Here is an 18,738-nt window from a genome sequence, read left to right on the forward strand (position 1 = left end):
TATGGGTGGGTTCATCACCAGGAATTCACAGGCCCTCAGACATATTTACTCTCATGCAATTACATGATTCATAACTTCACATGCTTTGGATCACAAATCCTACAGAGTAGAGCAGCTCTGCCACTCCTCACGCTCATCTATAAACCACTCAAAGTATTTGAACAAAAGTATTTGCCAATTTTTATTTCAGACTCCCTTTCCGAGACTGCCAAACAGAGAATAAAATTGGTGACTAGCAAAAAAAGCATATATTAGGGTCAGGAATGGTAACTCCTTACTTGGATAGAAAAATTACAAATATCCATTACAGAGACAATTGGCACAGAAAAGTAATTTTGTTCATTCTGAGTAAGAAGAAATAACTCAAATTCCTCTACCTTTATTAATTCCTCCAATATAAAATTTCTGAAGATATGACACAGTGGTATGTTCCACATCTAAAATGTAAATCTTCTAATACCAGGCAATGTAAGAATCCTTCAATATTTGACAGTGATTTAATTAACATCCGTAAATGTTTGCTGCCAGCTACCTCATAATGTTTATTCAAGGTAACTTGAGAGCATGATCACAGGAAAAACAAACTTTATTTTTCCTCTACAGATTAACTCAGCCAACAGCACGGTAATTAGATCTGAGCCAATTTCTCAGAGTATCCACATCACCCATCTCGGATGGAAAGTTTTCACAGCAGGAAACGTACCTTACAATGTTTTTAAAAAAGGGGGTTATTTTTTAAAACAAGTTTTAAGAAGGTCAATGGAGAATTTCCTATACCGCTGGAAATTATTACTCATAATACAGTGTTTTACAATGTAAAAGAAACACAAATGAAAGGCACAATTTCATGTATAGCCCTCCAGATATTTAGACTAGCTCAGCAACACTTCATCTTGAGAGAAGTCCATCACCATATGTACACATTGCCGTCATCTCCAACCAGCAAGCTCTACAGAAACACATCACATATATGTTAGAACTAAGCACTAGAAATAACAAATACACCTGCGGTTACCAACACAGAGCAAAAGCCAGCCTCACGTGTAGCTGTCTTCTACCCCAGGATTGCATCCATGTTGAAAAAGCCAGTGCCTAAGCCTCAGCTCAGTAAAAGAACATATAGTCCATAAAATATGCAGAAACACGCGAGGTGACTGGATCTTTCTACACATGGAACAGTCTCCAAACACCTTTTTGCATGTACACAAAAACCTGTATACATGCATTTTGTATACCTGTTCATGTATACAAAAACAATTAGGTATGAATAAGCCTCTTAGAAATCAAATGCCAGACTCCCGGGCTGTATTTACAAACAGCACTTGTATTACCTGCGCTGATTAGAGAGGAAACTGAACTCTGAAGTTTTTACCTATGATATTGCAGAAAACCACAATTAACATTCAGTGCACTCTTTAGACTTGGATATCTAAGAAAGAGGTATTTAATTCCTTACTCTGATCTAAGTCTGTTTAGGCTGAAGCATTCAGGTTTGATTTTGGAGATAGTTTCCATCAACCAAACAACTTGTAAGCTCTATGTTCACGCATCAATAACTGATGTGCTGATATTCTGAGAGAGAGGAATAGGAGTGTGGGGGAAGGATGCCACAGCTAAAATACAACATGCCAGATGTTTCACTGCAGGTGGGGAACACCACTGCATGAACACCGCAGACCTGTCAACGCCTTGGGCCAGCTGATAGGCAGAACATCAGGAAGATGGTACCCAAAATAAAGATACTTTATGAAGAAATGTAGAAGCTAACAGGCACACCTTTGCGTCATGGTCACATGGAGAGTCCTCGTGAAAGAATCTGAAAACCTGTGATGTCAGGCTTAACTCAACATCAGATCCTGAATGAGAGAAAACTACTAGTTGCACTGAGCAAGGATGACCTGTTTCTCTCCCACATCCAAGGCAAATCGCAACCATCCATCCTTATAAACCTTTTCAACCTTTGTCAAGAGCAAGCTGACTCATGCGGAAGCCTGTCTTCATAAGGGCACGAGAGTCTCCAGAACTCTGGTTACCAGCTCCCTGTGAATGTACAACAGCAGCGTCTGCTCGCTCTCCTTGCGCTGAAGCCTATGAAGGCAACAGAGATCGAGAGCGTGCTGTTCCAAGGCTGACTGCTGGTGAACACACCCTGTGGCTCCGTGATCATTATCACGAGACTTGGGCATCATGATATCATCCAGCAACACAAATTTGATTGGTGAATTAGACGAAGCACCCAATTTGGTGCTTACCCAAACTGCATGGGTTTTTTTCCCAGCTGTGAGGAGACAGAGAGTACCTGATTCAACAGAAGGTCAGTGGTGCAGATGGGCAATGTCTGATAGTGACAAGCTAAATGCTGACTTTTTTTTTTAAAGCAAAATCAGTCTTACAGAGCAAGATCATATTGAATCAGTAGTTCACCCCACAAGGCTGTGGTATTTTTGAACAGGAACCAGAAAGCTAGACTTAATGCACTGTTGAATCATAGCCTTATGCAATTTCAGTGCTTGCAGTGTCTTCTCCAGGCGAGATCCAGGGCTTTCATAGTCACTTTATACTGTCAGAGCAGATGGGGAAAATAAAAAAAATTCACACTCCATCTCTCAGACTCAAACAAGCACTTAAAAAAAGCTACTGATAAGATACTTCTGTGCTTCAGTAAGTCAGCCTAGAGTTATTAGTACTACACTTTTAAAACATCACCTTCACCAGTTACAGGATGGTCTTTATATTTCAATCAGTAAAAAACTAGTTGGCACCATGCTATTCACTTCTACGCAACACACTAACACCAAAAGCAGGGTTAGCCTCAGAGACAGATTTCCATAATAAACCTGTTTTCATTAACAAGTCAAGCGTATCATAAATATTTCAAATCTTTTGGATCACCTATTAAACACTTTCCTTGAATTGCTGCTTCCAAAGACCTATCCTTTAGCACTTATAACATATAGTTTCTGAGTAAATTTATTAAAAACATGACTGAGAAACTGTGAATAATAAATTAAAATAACAAGAATGATGAGAGACCATTTTATCTCCCAAGCAGACACAGAACAAAAAAGCAAACGAGGCTGCAGTGGAATTGCTACCCCCAAGGCACTGTCCCATGACTGTCACTCCCTCCACCCTCTTCCATCTTACTTTTATAATTCCAGTGGATGCTGGTGACTTGGATCTCCTGAGTTGGAATGTATTCCTCAATAAATTTCTTTCCCTGCAGTCGGTGCCAGAGTGTGGTTTTCCCAGTGTTCCTGTCCCCTCGGATGACAATTTTCACTGGGGAAAAGAGCAAGCAGACAAATAAAGTTGATTAAAAACAAACTGAAGAATGCTGTGAAAAGCATGTTAACTTTTTGCAGGCATTATTCAGACGTAATCAGTTCTCCCATATTACACAGGCATGATGGGGTTTGTTAAAAAACATGAGCCTCAGTCATTAAAATTAGTGTTTATTCAGCTACTCACACTAGCTCAGCAGAAAGAACCATCATCAAGATTGAGTCTTCAGAATCTGTACAACTTCAGCCAGCTAAGCCTCTGCTCCTTCCGTCCTCCTGCCTTCTCTACCTCTACCTAGCCCTTACTCCCACTGTGCCACACCCTGTTCCTTTGCTAGCCTTTTATGCCAGGCTTCTCCTTCAATTACCTCCTCTATCATTCCCATTTCTCCTTAAACACTTCTCATTCCTTGAGAAAATAGAATCATAGAATCATTTAGGTTGGAAAGGACCTTTAAGATCATTGAGTCCAACCATTAACCTAACCCTGCCAGGTCCACCACTAAACCATGTCCCTAAGCGCCACATCTACACGTCTTTTAAATACCTCCAGGGATGGTGACTCAACCACTTCCCTGGGCAGCCTGTTCCAGTGCTTGATAACCCTTTTGGTGAAGAATTTTTTCCTAATATCCAATCTAAACCTCCCCTGGCACAACTTGAGGCCATTTCCTCTTTGTCCTATCGCTTGTTACCTGGGAGAAGAGACCAACCCCCACCTCGCTACAACCTCCTTTCAGGTAGCTGTAGAGAGCGGTAAGGTCTCCCCTCGGCCTCCTACTCACTTTCTAGACCGAGTTGCCCACGGAAAGCTCAAGGACCAGTTCTCAGCTGAGCCGACTGGGCAGGGTCCTGCGTTCAGAGGTGCTGCTCCCTACATCCCACCGGGGTGTGGCTCTGAACCCCAGCACCAGTGAAACCATTCTTCTGGGATGGTGTTGGGAGAGCTGAGAGGCAGCTTCTGGTGAACATCACCACAGAGTTAAGCTGTCATCACTCTCAGCTATCCCCAACTTTCTTGCACTGGGGCAGCATCCCCTTTTCCAGGGGAAGCAGAACAAGACTGTGTATTGCTCTTCAGCTGCTCCAGCTCACAGCCTAGAAGGTCTCAGGTGAGGAGGCAATCCTTGGCAGGGACAAGGGGCAAGACAGTTTACATTCACAGGGGGCTATCTTAAACTGCCCCCGATAAATTCACCAAACTGCCTCTCTGTTGATGGCCACACTTTGATTCAAATTAAATCAAAATCAGTCTACCTTATATGCATTAGAAACAAGCTAAACTAAACCAAAAGAAGCATGCCCCTTTGGGGACATAAACTCACTTAAGTAACAGTGAAATAAAACTAAGAGAAACTGAATTTCTGTGTGTCCTCCATGTGTCAGAGGGACAGTCTCTACCACAGGACCCAGACCTTCGCTGGTTTTAGGTGCGGGTGTACTGACGGCACTCGGCAAAGGCATTCTCAGAAGCTGCAGTCTCGGGTAGAGGCGCAACAGCTCCACTTCCACCAACTGGCCTCACACCCAGCTGCTGAGGCCACTCAGCTGATCTACTACCACGTGCCTCTGCTTGTGCACGTGCTTGTATCCGCAGCAAGGAAAGTCAGTCAACGGAGAAACTCACTCAAACCCTCCCAAGGAAGTGTCCAAAATATCATAAACTGTACACAACCCGGCAAAGTAACTTCTGTAGCAATTAATATCATGAACTTTCCAGAGTCTACCCTAATGTTACCTTGTTCTTTCTGAAAACAGTATGTGTTGTTTTCTAAATTTTCTGTTACATTATGGGATTATTTTTTTTAAATACCATCCTTGTTTTAAGTGGCAACCACAAGGCTATTGGGAAATGTAAGCTGACTTGAACAGAATTTTTATGCTTGTGTTTTGAATAGGAGCTATTATCCCCTAGAAAATGGGCCACTCGGAGACATCTAATGGCAGATTCAGGTGATTAGCAATAGGCTGTGCATCATCATTTGGGGAAGGAAATCTCAGACTGAAGGCTGCCTTCTGTTGTAACTCAGGAGTTATTGCAGGCATTTCAGAGAAAAGTTTAAGAGGTAAACCATAAGGTAAAATAGACAACATATGCAAAGTCTGGAAGGGTTTTGTCTGGTGAAATTTTGTGCTGCAGTTCCACTCTGCTTTTGTTGTTGTACACTGAGAGGTAGTGCTGTTTATTCTTTTACAAAGTTGCTTTTTAAAATAGCAAAAGGATAATAAAGGCAAAAATGAACATAGTATTTATAGGCTGACTTCACTTACAGAACATCTCTGCAGAGACAACAAACTGTTTCCTGCATTTCCTGTTGCCCTGTGTGTGATTCTGTTTCCTACATACAGATGGTGAAACAATCAATGGAGGACTCCTTTGATTTTTCTTAATTAATGCAGCAAGTCCGTGGCATAGACAGAATGAGATTCCATTTGTTCCCTTTAAAACCCAAGCCTTTCTAAATGCTCTCACTGCCTACCTTAGAGAGCCATTTTAAAATTCATATTCCCCCATGAAGTGCAGCATGAGATACCTTAACAGTGAGTTTTAGGGGACAAATAGACCCTTAAATAGCTAGGCTGCTCTCAAGGTGCACTTTCAGGATCACTCCCAGGCAACATGACTGTGAGCTCTCTCCTGAAGGGGCAATCTTACCTGCCCCAGGACTTTCCTAGTGCCAACAGCGTTATTTACACAGCTACACATTGAGTTGGATCAAGGAACTGAACTGGCTGAAAACTAACCGCGAAATTATTCCTTTTCAGTTTTCTTCTCTAGCTCAAGTGCCCAGCTGCATGAGCAGTAGAAGCAGCACACGGGAGGCACGGCTGGAGTGGCAAGGAGATCGCCCCCACCCCTGAGCAGCTCACATTTAGGTCAACGTAGGGTGCTTGTGGCACCACATGCTCAGTTTGAACAGGTCCAACGGCCCTTTCCAGCTTCAGCGCTCTCCATGTTAGGATCTCTTTCCTCCTACATAGTGCATGAGTTTTCACTGACTTTATTCCTGAAGAAAGAAAAAGTCTTTAAAAACAGAACAGGAAGAAGGCAGGTGATGTAAATCATTTTTAGCAAAACAAAATCTGTATTTGGGACTTTGGCTGGGGCAGGTGTACTCAGTGACAGGCATCTGCAAGACAGGAGGAACTGAGTGAGCTTCGGGGCACAGTCAGGCAGGTACATCACAGGCCTGGGGTGCGTCTGAATGTGGAAAGAGGACCAGTAATTATGGGTGAGGTTAGTACTGTTACCTACGTGTCAGTAACAATTGCTGCCTTATTTTAAGTTAAATCAGTACTTACTGCAAACAGCCATAGGTTTGTAGCAAAGACAGGAGAATTATCTGTGGGAAGAAGGGTAGGGATGGGGAATAGATCAAGATGTGAGGAAAAAGCTAAACAAATCACTTATTCATATTGTCACTGCACCAGGAAAAACAGAGGTACTTCCATTCTCCAGATGGGGAAATGGAAGCAGAGCAGTGAAGATACAGGCCCAGAAAGCAGGTCTCAGACCAACTCAGAACTAGAAATCAGGAACTCCCAGCTCTGCCCATATTCCTCCAGGACACTGCAGCAACTAAGGATCTCAGACTCTGCAGCAAAGATCCCCGAACTTCTCTGCTAATTATCCTCATATGGAGGGTCATAACCTTGCCCTCGTTAAGGTCTTTGGGACTGTGACTACAAGGCTGCAATTCAAATGGTTTAAGCTGGTTCTGCTGCCAGAAGAAGCCCACCTGATCTGCAGACACCCCCAAGCACCCTTCCCGGGGGGAACAGGCCAGACAGCAGTCAAAGCAGGTTTGCCAAAAGTTGCACAAACACCTGTGTCAGCAGTAGCAGAAAACATGAGGTGGGAAGCAGCAGGAAGAGGGGAAGCCTTTCTTTTGGGAGTAGTGCTGAATGAAAACACTTAAAAATACAATCAGAGTCTGGGAACTACTACTCTAAAACAACACAAAAGAATACAAGGTATTAATTAAGTTTTGTCTTTTAAAGCACATTTTAGGCAGAAAAGTAATAAGGGGAAGGACTGGGGGCAATTCTTGGAGCTACTGACTTTGGTATTTCAGCACTGGTGACTCTTCAGGGCAGGCCTGCAGCTCACCAGGAGAGCAGCCCATGCTCCAGGCACACGCAGCGGTGGGGTTTGTCAGGTGGTGTGCACACTGGATGCAGCGTTAAGAATAAAGCCCAGAGCAGAAGGCGTACCGTGTTCTGGGCAACAGGACGGATGGATCTGAACCTTTAGCACTTCCACGTCTTTTGCTCCTGTCATTGATCATCAATGGGTAACTCCCAGGGAATCCTCTTGCCAGTGTAACCCAGCCAGAACCATTCATTTCACCCTTGTTTGCCCATCATTGCCTTACATGAACTTTCACGTCTGAGTAACCTGGTGCTGGTACTTCCTTCTGTAATTTGTCTCCTAATTTGTTTAAACAAGCTCCACTGGCAAAGGAATGAGATCCACCTCGCTCGCTCTCCACTGAGCCTACTCGCTCTGGCCTGTGCTACCTTCCCTGGGCCAGCACAGCTATCCGAATAGTGATGCAGCAGACCTGATCCAAGACCAGGCTATCCCAAGCAGGAAAAAAAGAGCAAGTTTTTACAAAGATTGGTTCCCCATACTTAGAACCATGATCTCCCATAAACATCTGAGCCATTACATATATGGTACAGACCCACATAATTTTCATCTCTGTACCTTCCATAGTGCTCAGGGAACTCTGGTGTTATTTGGGCCACGGTATGTAAAACACAGCAGCTCCGTGCAGATGACAAAGAAAGCAAATAAGGAGTGTGTGTGCTGGGAATGCAGTACGAAAATGCTTTTGTTTTGAAATAGGATCTCATGCAGAGGAAGTGACTGCTGCTGAGGGCTAATACTGGCCTTTGCTCTCATCATTTCATTAGAAATCTAAACCTACCCACCCTGCAACACTCTTCCTTTTGAAAACTTAACTGAGTGGGAGACCATCAAAACAAATAATTTTGGTTCAACTTAGGGGTGCATACTCTCCAGTGCTTGTAATCCTCAGTGCCATTAAAACACCACACAATCTTCAGTATCACCTCAAACGGCGGGGCTGCCTGGTTACAAAATGTACTTGACAGCCATGAAGGCTGGCACGGCATGGCCTGTTCTGAGCCCCGCAGCAAGGCACCAAGAGCCAGGTGATAAGGCCCATGTCCCGGCCATTTGCTGCCCACTTTATCAGCAAGCAACTCAAGGCATTCTCAGCACACTAAATATATTTCTGGGAAGGAAACAGGCTTCAGTTCATGATCAGTAATGGTCTATGAAAGCAAGGAAACATTTCTGTAAAACCAGTCATCACAGCACCCTTTGGTTTAGGTCCAGGCAACTCCAGGGGAACGGAGGAGTTTTAACCATCTGTGTGTGTTAATGGTGGCTACAAAACACATTTTGCACTCCTCTGCTGAATGTCATGTATTTGCTAAGAAAGGAGCATTGGCAACACATAGGATTTGCAGCTCTGCCCTTCCTGAGCAATGGCCCTTGTAATGACATTCCTTCACAGCCCACTTTCAGCTGAGACCATAACCTCACTGTGCTGGAACCTACCCCATCTATGCAGTGCCATGGCTATGTAGGCTACTTCGAAGCCCTTTCGTAAGCCTGCCTGTATCTCCTATAAATATTATATAACAGCGATCCTGGGAAGAGTTACTATGGAGATTGGAAAGCTTCCCTCAAGGCAGTGACAGAAAGCTGCAGTTTTATTCCAAATATGAAAGCAGTAACTAGAACACAAATACTGATAAAACAGGGCACAAACCAAAAAGCTTTCCCAAGGCTTTCGGTAACGAGACAAAAGGCAGCAAAGCTACAGTTGGTAGCTCAGCTGTTGGCATTTTTGGCCTTGCTGTATTAATGGCAAGCAGGTACACATCCACGCAGGTTCGTCGACAATGCAGTTAGTGAACACGTAACAGAGAGTTGTCCCTGTTGACCGCTGTGCCAGCAGGATGCAGCTGATCCGTACTGTCCACAGCACAAACATTCACTCTCTGAAAAGTCAACTCCTTTCTCTTACATAATTCACAAGCTGGTATTAGCTACCTGATCTCAAACATGTACCGGTGAGGCGTGTGGATGTTCTGGTCTGTGGGCTGCACGAAGCCTCTGCACAGATCAATAGTCTTTAACTAGCAGATCTCCAGGTACGTGTTTAACGATGCAGTGCTGTATTCCAAGGCACAACAGTTTCATCCTCACCCCCTGTCTTTCACTGGAAATCAAGTCTCTTACCAGCAACACTGTGCTTCTGTTCACATTCACGACTGCTTGTTAAGACGCTAATTTTCTAAATTAAGCACTACTGGCATATCTAACAGATGTGCTATGGATAAAGGCACCAAATGCTCTCCCTAGTAAAGCAGACAGCTTCAAAACATATCAGTGCAAAAGCACAGTCAATAGCGGTAATACTAAACAAAGCAAAAAAAGCCCCAAACCCCAAAGTGCTAACCTCTCCCTTCACGTTCTGTTTCAGATTAAGATCCAACATAAGCTCTATTCCTCCAACGTGTGTGCCTTTACAGAAATTATTCAGTGCCGCGTTTACAAATCAGTCTCTTTTCCAACTGCCAATCTCCCGGCCTTCTGCAATCTGACTTCACTGCCTGCCTGGATCCACACAGACGAGCTGATACTTGCAGCGCTCTCGGGTACCATCTCCATTTTCAGCAAGGATGACATAACTACTGTCCCTGTCTCACAACTGTTACTTTGGGATGTATTTCACGTACTTGCAGTGCCCTCCTGAAACATTATATTAGAAATAACCTTTCCTGAGCTTCAAGGGAAAAACGCGACCCTAAGCCTCAACACTGAAAGGAAAAAAATTCTGAAAACGTTCCCTGAGAAAAGAGCAAATGTATCAGCTGCAGAAAAGATAGAATGAAATTATGTACCAAGGGCACATAAAGGCATACATCACTCACCTTTTATTAAAGCCCGGCAGGGCAGAGATTTTCAATAGACCCTTATCATATAACCACTAGAGCTTAATTATAAATACCATTACCCTGGGCTACAGGGAAGGTCACCCACACTCTCAGAGGAGTTACACTCTTGATGCTTTAACTGACAAAAATTGATTTACAAGGAACTCTCTTTTGTGCCACAGTCAGCGGAAAGCAGGCAGCCATTCAGGACATCTGCTGACTGGGGACACTGCTTGGGAACTACAGGTTCCCAAGTCCCACATGCAAAGATAAAAGTTTCCCATCCCTCACTCCTCCCACACTTCCTCAAGCTCTAACATTTAATTGCAAACTTGGCTTTGGGCAAATACTGGCAAAAGCACCACCATGCACAACGAAAGCATATACATTTCACAGTCCCACCGGGGTCCCTGGGCACGCTATGGGACATCAAATGGGGGGACATCAGATGGGGTGGACCGACGTGGCTTGCCTCCCACCCGGGGCTGGCTGTGCTCCCCGACAGACCCCCCGAAGCTGGGCTCCGACTCACTGTTATACTGGACTCCCTTGGCAAACCTCCTCTGCAGAGCCTGGTTCATGGACTGCAGCCCCGCAGGGATATTCTTGTCTCTGACCAGAGTCTGGTCCGAGCCCACCAGCTTCTTCAGGGCTGAGAACATCTTTCTGGTCCCACACCTGCGCCACCGCCTCCAGGAAAAGGGCTGCTGCTCGGGGGCTCAGGGCGGCCCCGGGGGGGGCATAGGGGGAGGTCACGGCTCGAGGGGGGGCGCGCGGGTAAATCAGGGCTGGGGCAGGGCTGGTCCGGCCATGAGGGGCCTCCCGGGCTCGGCAGGGCGGAGGTGTGTGGGCTCGGCCCGGCCCGGCCCGGCCCGACCCGCCGCGGCGGGGAGGGGGCTCAGCCGGGGCCCCGCCGTGTGCCGGGGAGGGGGCGCTAACCGGCCATGGCCCGGGGCTGGGGCGGCGCGGGGGGGGAAGGGGGCGGTGGGGCCGGTGCGGCAGCTCAGCCCCGCCGGGCGCCGCCGTTCGGGGCCGGGCGCGGGGAGCTGAGGCGGCACGGGGCTCCCGCCGCCGCCGCCATCTTGCCTCTTCCGCCTCGCCGCCGGGGGACGGGGCGCGCGCGGCGCCGGCTACGGCGGCTGGCAGGGGCCAGCGGGGCGCGGAGCGCGGCCGGCGGCGGGGCCCGCGCGTGTCCTGGGCGCGACCCCCAGCACTCCCTGTGACCCCCCCAAGGCCAACTAACCTAACCCTTCCAACACCCCTGCAGTCCCCTCGTGTGACCCCCATAACCCCTGTCATCCCCTCCTGGGACCCCCACAGCCCCCCAAGGCTCCCCCAAGACCCTCACAATCCCGTCCTGTGAGTTGCATAGCCCCCCCCCCCCCCCCCCCCCCGTGACCCCCATAAATTCTGTAACCCCCCTGGGACCTCCATAGCTGCCCCGTGACCCCCATAACCCCTATAATCCCTTCCTGGAGCCACCCCAGCACCCCTGGGACCACCCCCAAAACACTTCTAATCCCCTCCTGGGCCACCTATAGCCCCCTGCGATCCCCCTAACCCCTGTAATCCCCTCCTGTGACAACCCCATTTGCCCCCTGTGACCCTCATAACCCCATAATTCCCTCCTGTGACCCCTCAGGGTCCCCTCTGACACCCCGTAATCCCTTGCTGTAAACCCCATGTAACCCCCCCGTGATCGTCATCCCTCCCCATGATCCCTACCCCAGCCCATGACTGGGCCTCCCCAGACCCACCGTGACTACGATGCAGCAGCAATTATTCACCTTTAGGGGGGAGCGGGCACCTGTTCCCCCGCTTGCTGACCCCTTCCCGGCTGCCCATCACCATCCCCTGGGAAATGGGGGGCCGAACCTCACCCAGCGGGACGCCCTGAGCCCCTCGGTGCCCTGGTTGGCCACCCCAGTACTGCGCGGGCAGAGGGCAGCGGGCTGAGGAAGGGGCAGAGACTCAGTGGGGAGCACCCAGCAGCCCTGCAAAGGGGGGGACACCCCACCAAGGAGGCCAGCGAGGACCCCCCAGCATCCCCTGCCCCTCCTGGAGCCCCCACCCTGCTCCCCACTGGCTCGAGGACAGACACTTGGCTTGTTGGTCACATTAGAGACATTTACTGCTGGAGGTATCTCCTGTGCTGCCGGCAGCTGCCGGCACGCTCCTGCGGGGCCCCGGTGCTGGGTGCCAGCAGCTCGTCCTCCGCCCGCGTCAGTTTGACAGATGCAGAAACTCCTCGTCCTCTGCAGGCAGAGAGATGCGCAGGGTGACAGACAGACCCACAGACCCCCTCCTCGCCCCACGGACAGATGGCGATGGTTGCTCCCTCCCACTTTATCCATGCCATCAGTGATGGGGGGAAGCGGTCTAGACCCTCCGTGCACCCCCGTGCTGTCCTGGGATGTCACTTCATGTCCCACCACCTGCCATGGTGGCATTGATGCACTTTATATTAGTGACAGGGATAATAAAAGATGGGCTCTGACCTAAGACACGTTACTCTGGTCCCATCTCCCATCCGTGGGGGCACGGTAAGCCCCTAGCTCCTGCCCCGCTGGGAGCAGGCTTGCCCAGGGCTGGCTGTGGTTGAAGACCCCTGAGCTCGTCCCTCTCTGTGGGAAGATTTCCCCTGCCACGCTCCTGAAAACCTGCTTGTCCATTCACCCGAGGTCTGAGCAGTGCCCGTTGTATCTCCCAAGTAAGTTCAATATGGAAACTCCTGCACTGACTAGAGCTGGAGGGTCTGGCAGGCATTGCACGGAGGGTACACCCCCAGCGGGGACCCCAGTGTGGTCCTTATTTGGTGTCAGGGTCCCTACACCCCCCCAAGTCTTTCATCCACTCTTCCCTCACTGGAGCATCCCCTGCCTGGGGGCTGTCGCCTCCACTGCTCCCCACTGCACCCCAGCCTGCTCGGGGCCATTCTCCCTTTTATCAAGACCGTTTTGAAGTTCAGTCGTGGCCTCACTACATCTGCAGCCTATTCGTACCCCGCTGTGCGATACTGTCTGTAGATTAATGACCATATTCCTCAGTCTGTCTAAGTCCCTGCCCTAGGACAGAGCCACACCAGGCACAGCACAAAACCACCCCAGACCCATCTCAGACCCATCCTGGACCTATGACAAACCCATCCCAGGCTTATCCCAGACCCACGATAGACCCATCCTGGACCCATCCAGACCCAGGACAGACCCATCCCAAGACCCATCCCAGATCCAGGACAGCCCGGTCCCAGCCCCAGGCACACCCAGACCCAGCCCAGAGCAGGACAGGAGATGGTGCAGGCTGCTGCCCTGGCTCCCCCAACACAGCACGGTGCAGTGCGGGGTGGGCAGGGTGCGGGCAGAGTGGGGGTACCTGCCAGCGGAGGAGCTCCGCAGTACTCCTTGCACTCCTTCTCCGAGTAGAACTGGTTCCCATTGCCCTTGCAGCCTCCGTAGCTGAACGTGATGCACTTGCCCTGAGCCGCGTCGAAGGCCCAGCGCGTCACCGGCTTCTGGCAGGGACCCTGGACGATGGGCAGCCTGCAGGCAGCTGCGGGGACAGGGGGCTGCTCTGAGGCAGGGGGTTCAGGGCCCCCCACACCTCCCACATGGATGCTGGACACGTGGGATTCGAGGCCACTCTCAGATCCTCTCTGATGCCTCAGGAAAGGCACCTCCCGTGCCCTCGCCCCGCCGGGGTGTCTCCTGGTCGCCACGCTCACCCTCTGACCGGCATGCCTGCAGGCACTCCTTCTCCGAGTAGAAGTTGTTGCCGTTGCCCAGACAGCCGCCGTAGAGGAAGGTTTCGCAGGCCATGGAGGAGGAGTTGTAGAAGAAGCGGGAGAGCATCCCACTGCAGGGCCCGGGGTCCCGGCTCAGCCGGCACGAGTCTGCGGACAAGTGCAGCATGGGCTATCACAGGCAAACGGGGATGCAGGGCAGGGGGATGTCTGATGCAGCCCTGCTCCCTTGGGACGTACCTTCCTTATTGCCGATGTAAGGGGGCAGGGGTCCCGCGGCTGATCCCTCCTCAGGGGGCAGGACTGCTCTCCGCGCCCTCTGCACGGGGAAGGAAGCACAGAGCTGCCGTCAGTCCCTGCCCGTGGGACCTGCTGCCCACCCCATTGCCCCTGGACCCCTGCTGCCTCCAGGATGGGCTATGTCAGGGGCGGCTCTGCTGGGTGCTGCAGCCCGTGCAGGCTCCAGCCCTCCTCGGTGCTCCCAGCACGTCTCCAATCATTGATCTTGGATCAACAGGCTGTGATCCCTCCACACCTCACAGTCGTCCCAGCCCTGTGCTCATCCCGGGTGGGTGCCAGGATCGTGTATTTTGGATAAAGACACCCAAAGTGCCCCAGTCATACCCTGTGCTGGGCTGGGGACATGTCCCTCCTCTCGCTGACGCAGGGTGGTATGTCCTCCAGATGTGTTACCTGCTCTCAAGTCAACTGGGCTGTTTCTCCTATGAAAGTCCCATTCCCTCTTGAAAATCCTTCTAAACTCAACCCTGCGAAATCGGGAGGTGCTGGGTGACTGTAGCCAAAGGATCAGTGGGGCACTGAGCTGCCTCCCCACCCCTGGAAGGGGAGTCCACAGCCTGGCTGAGGCACCCACAGCCAGGCAAGGAGCAAGGAGGCACCAGGCTCCACATGCAACAACTTTCACCCTGTGAAAAAATCAGAGTAGGAAAGGGCTGTTGCCTTCCACTTGGAAACAAGCCCTGGTGCCCACCTGGCCCCTGGGACCCTCACCCTGCAGCCTGCGCCTGTCTGTGCCCCCCATCCTCACAGTCAAAGCCCATCAGTGGAGATGAAAGAGCATCTCCCAGGGCAGTCAGTGGAGCCACTGCCCAAACAACGTGTCCTGCCCATGGAGCCCAGTCCCCAGACACCAGGTCTCCAGTAGGTTTGACTTGGAGGGGATGTCCCCAGCCTTGATCCGTCTTCAGGAGGTCCCAGCTGGACCACTCACCAGGGGGGCAGTTGCAGTCTCCTGGGGGACGCATTCACCTGGCCCAGATGACATGAGAGAAGATCAGCAGCGTGAGAGGGGTGGTGTCCTGACAAACTCATCTCACCGTGGTCCTGCACCATGCACACACGGGACCCCGGGGAAGTGGACACCCTCCCAGTTTCACCTCAGCGTTCTTCCCCTCTTGCTGCTTTCCACCTCCCACTGGCAGGAGCATCACCCTACAATCCCCACACCCACCTGCATCATGCTAGCACTTTCTGACCCCCAGGCTGAGCAAGTTGCTCCTCAGGTCCTGGGAGCACCCAGATATGGGGAGCAGCCGTGACTGTCCCTGGGTGTCCTGCACCCTTGTCCCAGCACAGCATGGGGTGCGTTGACCTGACAGCCCAGCAAGGACCCCCCCCGACTGGAAGCTGGTGGAAGCCCGACTGAGAACGCGACCTTGTCTCCTTCCCATCCCATCCTACCAAAGCCTTTGCCTCTCCTCCCTCCAGCCTGACTGTCCCCGCTTCTCCCCAGCCTCGCGCACCAAGAAGGAGCAGCCCCAGTGCAGCAGCGTGCCGGGGGGACAGGCAGTGGGAGAGGTGCGGGCCTCGTGGTGGGTTACCTCTGTTAGTGAGGATGAAGATGGAGTCCGCAGGGATGCCCATCTCCAGAGCCAGCTGCTGGAAAGCCTCAATGAGGTCCTCCCGCAGCTCCGGGCTCCTTCCTGGGCAAAGGGACAGGCTGTGAGTGGGGTTGGCGTGGGAGGGGGTCTGCATGCAGCCCCCAACTACCCACTGACCCATAGAGCTCAGGCAGCTGCAGACAGGCTCAGTACCAGCCTCCTGGTCCTACCCAACCTCTCCTCCATTATTCTTCACCAGCTTTGACCAAGGCCTTGGACAAAGTGATTTTAATGTCTCCCAATTATGAAAGACAGCATCTCCTGCTACTTCAGGGCCTGGGTTTCTTCCAAGCAGATATTGCCACCTTCATCCCAAACAACAGGCTGGTTTGAACATTCATGGTGTGATGTGGCTTTAAGCTGAGCCATAAGACTCAACTTCTGCAGTGCCAAAGACAAGCTGGTCCAAGGCACCACTTCCAAAGCCATGGTCAGGTTCCTCAAGGCCAAGGGACCCTTGGGTGGTGTTTCTGAGCTGCATTGGCCTACCCCAGAGCCTGCTTGCCCACAGATGCCATAGCCAGACGTACCGTACAGCTTCAGGGTGGTGCTTGGGCCAAAACTACTTTTCTTCTTCATCAGAATAACAGCGTATTCTTCATAGTTGGTGCGGAGCACGTAGGACCGGATAGACACATCCCATTCTGGGTGAGAGAGACACAGGGGACATCATTCCTGCCCCTCAGAGAGAAATGGGGCAGTGTAAGACAGGCCCAGAGCTGGGGGCTGAAATCAGGCAGCTAATTCAAGAAAATAGCTGATTTTTGGGAAGCAGACTCTGATACAACCCTGACTCCCTTTAGGTTCACCAGCCTCTTCTTAGTTGAGGGGATTGGAAACCAAGGGTTGCGGACAACTGAGATACCACCAACGCTCCTGAAACGTGGCTGGTGGGAGCCTGCCCCAGCTTGGGACCTTGGGGACAGGAGGGATCTGCTGGAACATCTCGTAGTTCCGTGTCTATGCAGGGACAGTGCTGAAACAGCCCCTTTCCCCCAACTTCACTCCATACTTTGGCTGGAAATAACCCAAACTGTGGAGTGGCTTCTGAGCCTTGCTCTCCTGAACCCCTTCTCCAGCCACCAGCTGTGCCCGGCGCTGGTTCCCATTGCCCAGCCACGCCACAGTTCTTGGGATCAAGCAGGTGGGTAGCGAGCCCAACTTACTGGGATTATAGTAGGTGTATTTGCCGGGGGTGCTGGTTTTCTGGTACGCTCCTGAGATGTGTGTGCAGTCACCTTGCCTGGAGGGAGGAGGAAAACAATCAGCTGCTCAGAGTGATCGTTTTTCCTGGTTATTGCATGAATATCTTGTCTGGGGCACCGAGGCTGTGGCGTGGGACCCCCAAAATCCCCCTGCCCAAGGCATTGGGTATTTGAGCCCAATCCAGCCCCTCCTCAGGGCTCTGATGCCAGCCAGAGCAAGCAACCCCCATGTCTTGTCCCAGCCCCTGGGAGATGCAGCACCCCTGGGTGGGGTGGCTTTGGGGGAGGCTTGAGCACCCACGTCAGTGCCCCATACCGCAGCCTGGTGCTGGCAGTGCTGATCTGGTCGGCGCTGGGGCCGGGGCCCAGCACCAGGGTGCCCATGCTGAACTTCTCCTTGTAGTTCTTCATCCATTTGCAGGTCGTGCCGATGGCAACATCATACCACTTCCCATACATCTGCGGGGAGAAGAAAGGGATGTCTCCGCCACGAGCCCTCTCCACTGAGATGGGGCATCTCCTGGTTTTCTGCAGAGCTGAAATATTCATGGCCAAGAAAGCAACTGTGGGATGATGGTGCAGGGTGCCGAGGCCAGGGCTGCTGCAGGATTTGGGAAGCAGATCAATATCAAGCAGGATTTTCCTGGGTCCCCTGACCACCAGGCAGGGCTGGAGGTATCAGGCTGGCATCCCCCTGTGTGTCCCGGGGGAGCCCAGACCCAGGCACACGTGTGGGGCTGTGCAAAGCCTGGCAGGGGACAGGGCTGGCTGCAGATCTCCCAGGCACTCTGCATCCCGCATGAATCCTTCGTGCTGGGGCTGCCTGTGGCCCTGCCCACACCTCTCAGGCTGGGCAGATCAACGGACGTCTCATAGGATTCATCTGCCCCGGCTGCTCGGGCTCCAGCCACCCTGCCAAGGTGTTTGCTGGGGTGAGACCATCCCGAAGGCCGGTGCTGGCAGGGTGGCACCCCCTGACCGGCACCCTGGGAGGGCCACACTGCCAATGCCTGTCCCGTACAGCCTGACATGGGCATGGGTAATATCTCCCTCCTTTCTGGAGGAAAATGAAATAAAGCTTTTCCCCATCCCTTCTGCCCCCAGAATTAAGGGACCGCAAGCCGCTGTTACCCGCTCAGCCTCAAAATTCTCCTGCACTTGGATATCCTCATCCTGGTCCCTGACAGGCGTCCCGCTAGCCATGGTGAGGAGGAGGAGGGAAAGGAGACCCCAAAACATCGTGGCTGGTGGCTTCGGAGTGCTGCTGAGCCCCAGTGCACCCGCGGGATCCCGGACTCTGTGCTGTCCCCACTGCGCAGCAGTGTGACCTTCAGACCGCAGCCAGCGGGGCTGGCCAGCCTGGCTGGGGGGGGCCTGCTGGGGGGTGTGGGACAGCTGGTGGCCCCGCATGGCTCAGGCCATGTGGCCCCAGGGCACACTGCTGCCCTTGGTGGCAGTGGGGATTGGCAGAGAGCTGGTGTGGAGCGCAGGAGGGGAGACAAGCATCCTCCCACCACACCAGGCTGAGCTCCTCACCCTCGCCTGTTCCTACACCACCGCTTGGCCTAGACGTGGGGACAGGACCTGCCCGTCAACTTTATTCTACCTTGGGATTCATATTCCTGCCCTGG

General features: G+C 51.6%; 2 protein-coding genes across 2 annotated transcripts in view; both read right to left on the reverse strand.

Annotated features, from left to right (window-relative positions):
* RABL6 (RAB, member RAS oncogene family like 6) overlaps positions 1–11,156 on the reverse strand; it is a 61,336-nt gene extending 50,180 nt beyond the window's left edge. Inside the window, exons 1-2 of the mRNA XM_076355046.1 lie at positions 10,795–11,156; positions 3,148–3,282 (exon numbers count right to left, since the gene is read on the reverse strand). Of these exons, the coding sequence (XP_076211161.1) occupies positions 3,148–3,282; positions 10,795–10,924 (265 nt within the window). The 5' untranslated portion in view covers positions 10,925–11,156. The remainder of the gene's footprint in view (positions 1–3,147; positions 3,283–10,794) is intronic.
* A 1,212-nt stretch (positions 11,157–12,368) lies between these two features.
* AMBP (alpha-1-microglobulin/bikunin precursor) lies at positions 12,369–18,419 on the reverse strand. Its single transcript, XM_076355188.1, has 10 exons — positions 18,239–18,419; positions 17,424–17,566; positions 17,069–17,145; positions 16,433–16,546; positions 15,843–15,944; positions 15,233–15,270; positions 14,242–14,320; positions 13,984–14,151; positions 13,635–13,811; positions 12,369–12,517 (listed from the first exon to the last, which is right to left on the reverse strand). The coding sequence occupies exons 1-10, from the start codon at positions 18,344–18,346 to the stop codon at positions 12,486–12,488; spliced, it is 1,038 nt and encodes a 345-aa protein (XP_076211303.1). The 5' UTR covers positions 18,347–18,419; the 3' UTR covers positions 12,369–12,485.
* Between the last annotated feature and the right edge of the window lie 319 nt (positions 18,420–18,738).

The sequence above is a fragment of the Aptenodytes patagonicus genome, chromosome 18 (assembly GCF_965638725.1).
Source record: "Aptenodytes patagonicus chromosome 18, bAptPat1.pri.cur, whole genome shotgun sequence".
NCBI lineage: Eukaryota > Metazoa > Chordata > Aves > Sphenisciformes > Spheniscidae > Aptenodytes > Aptenodytes patagonicus.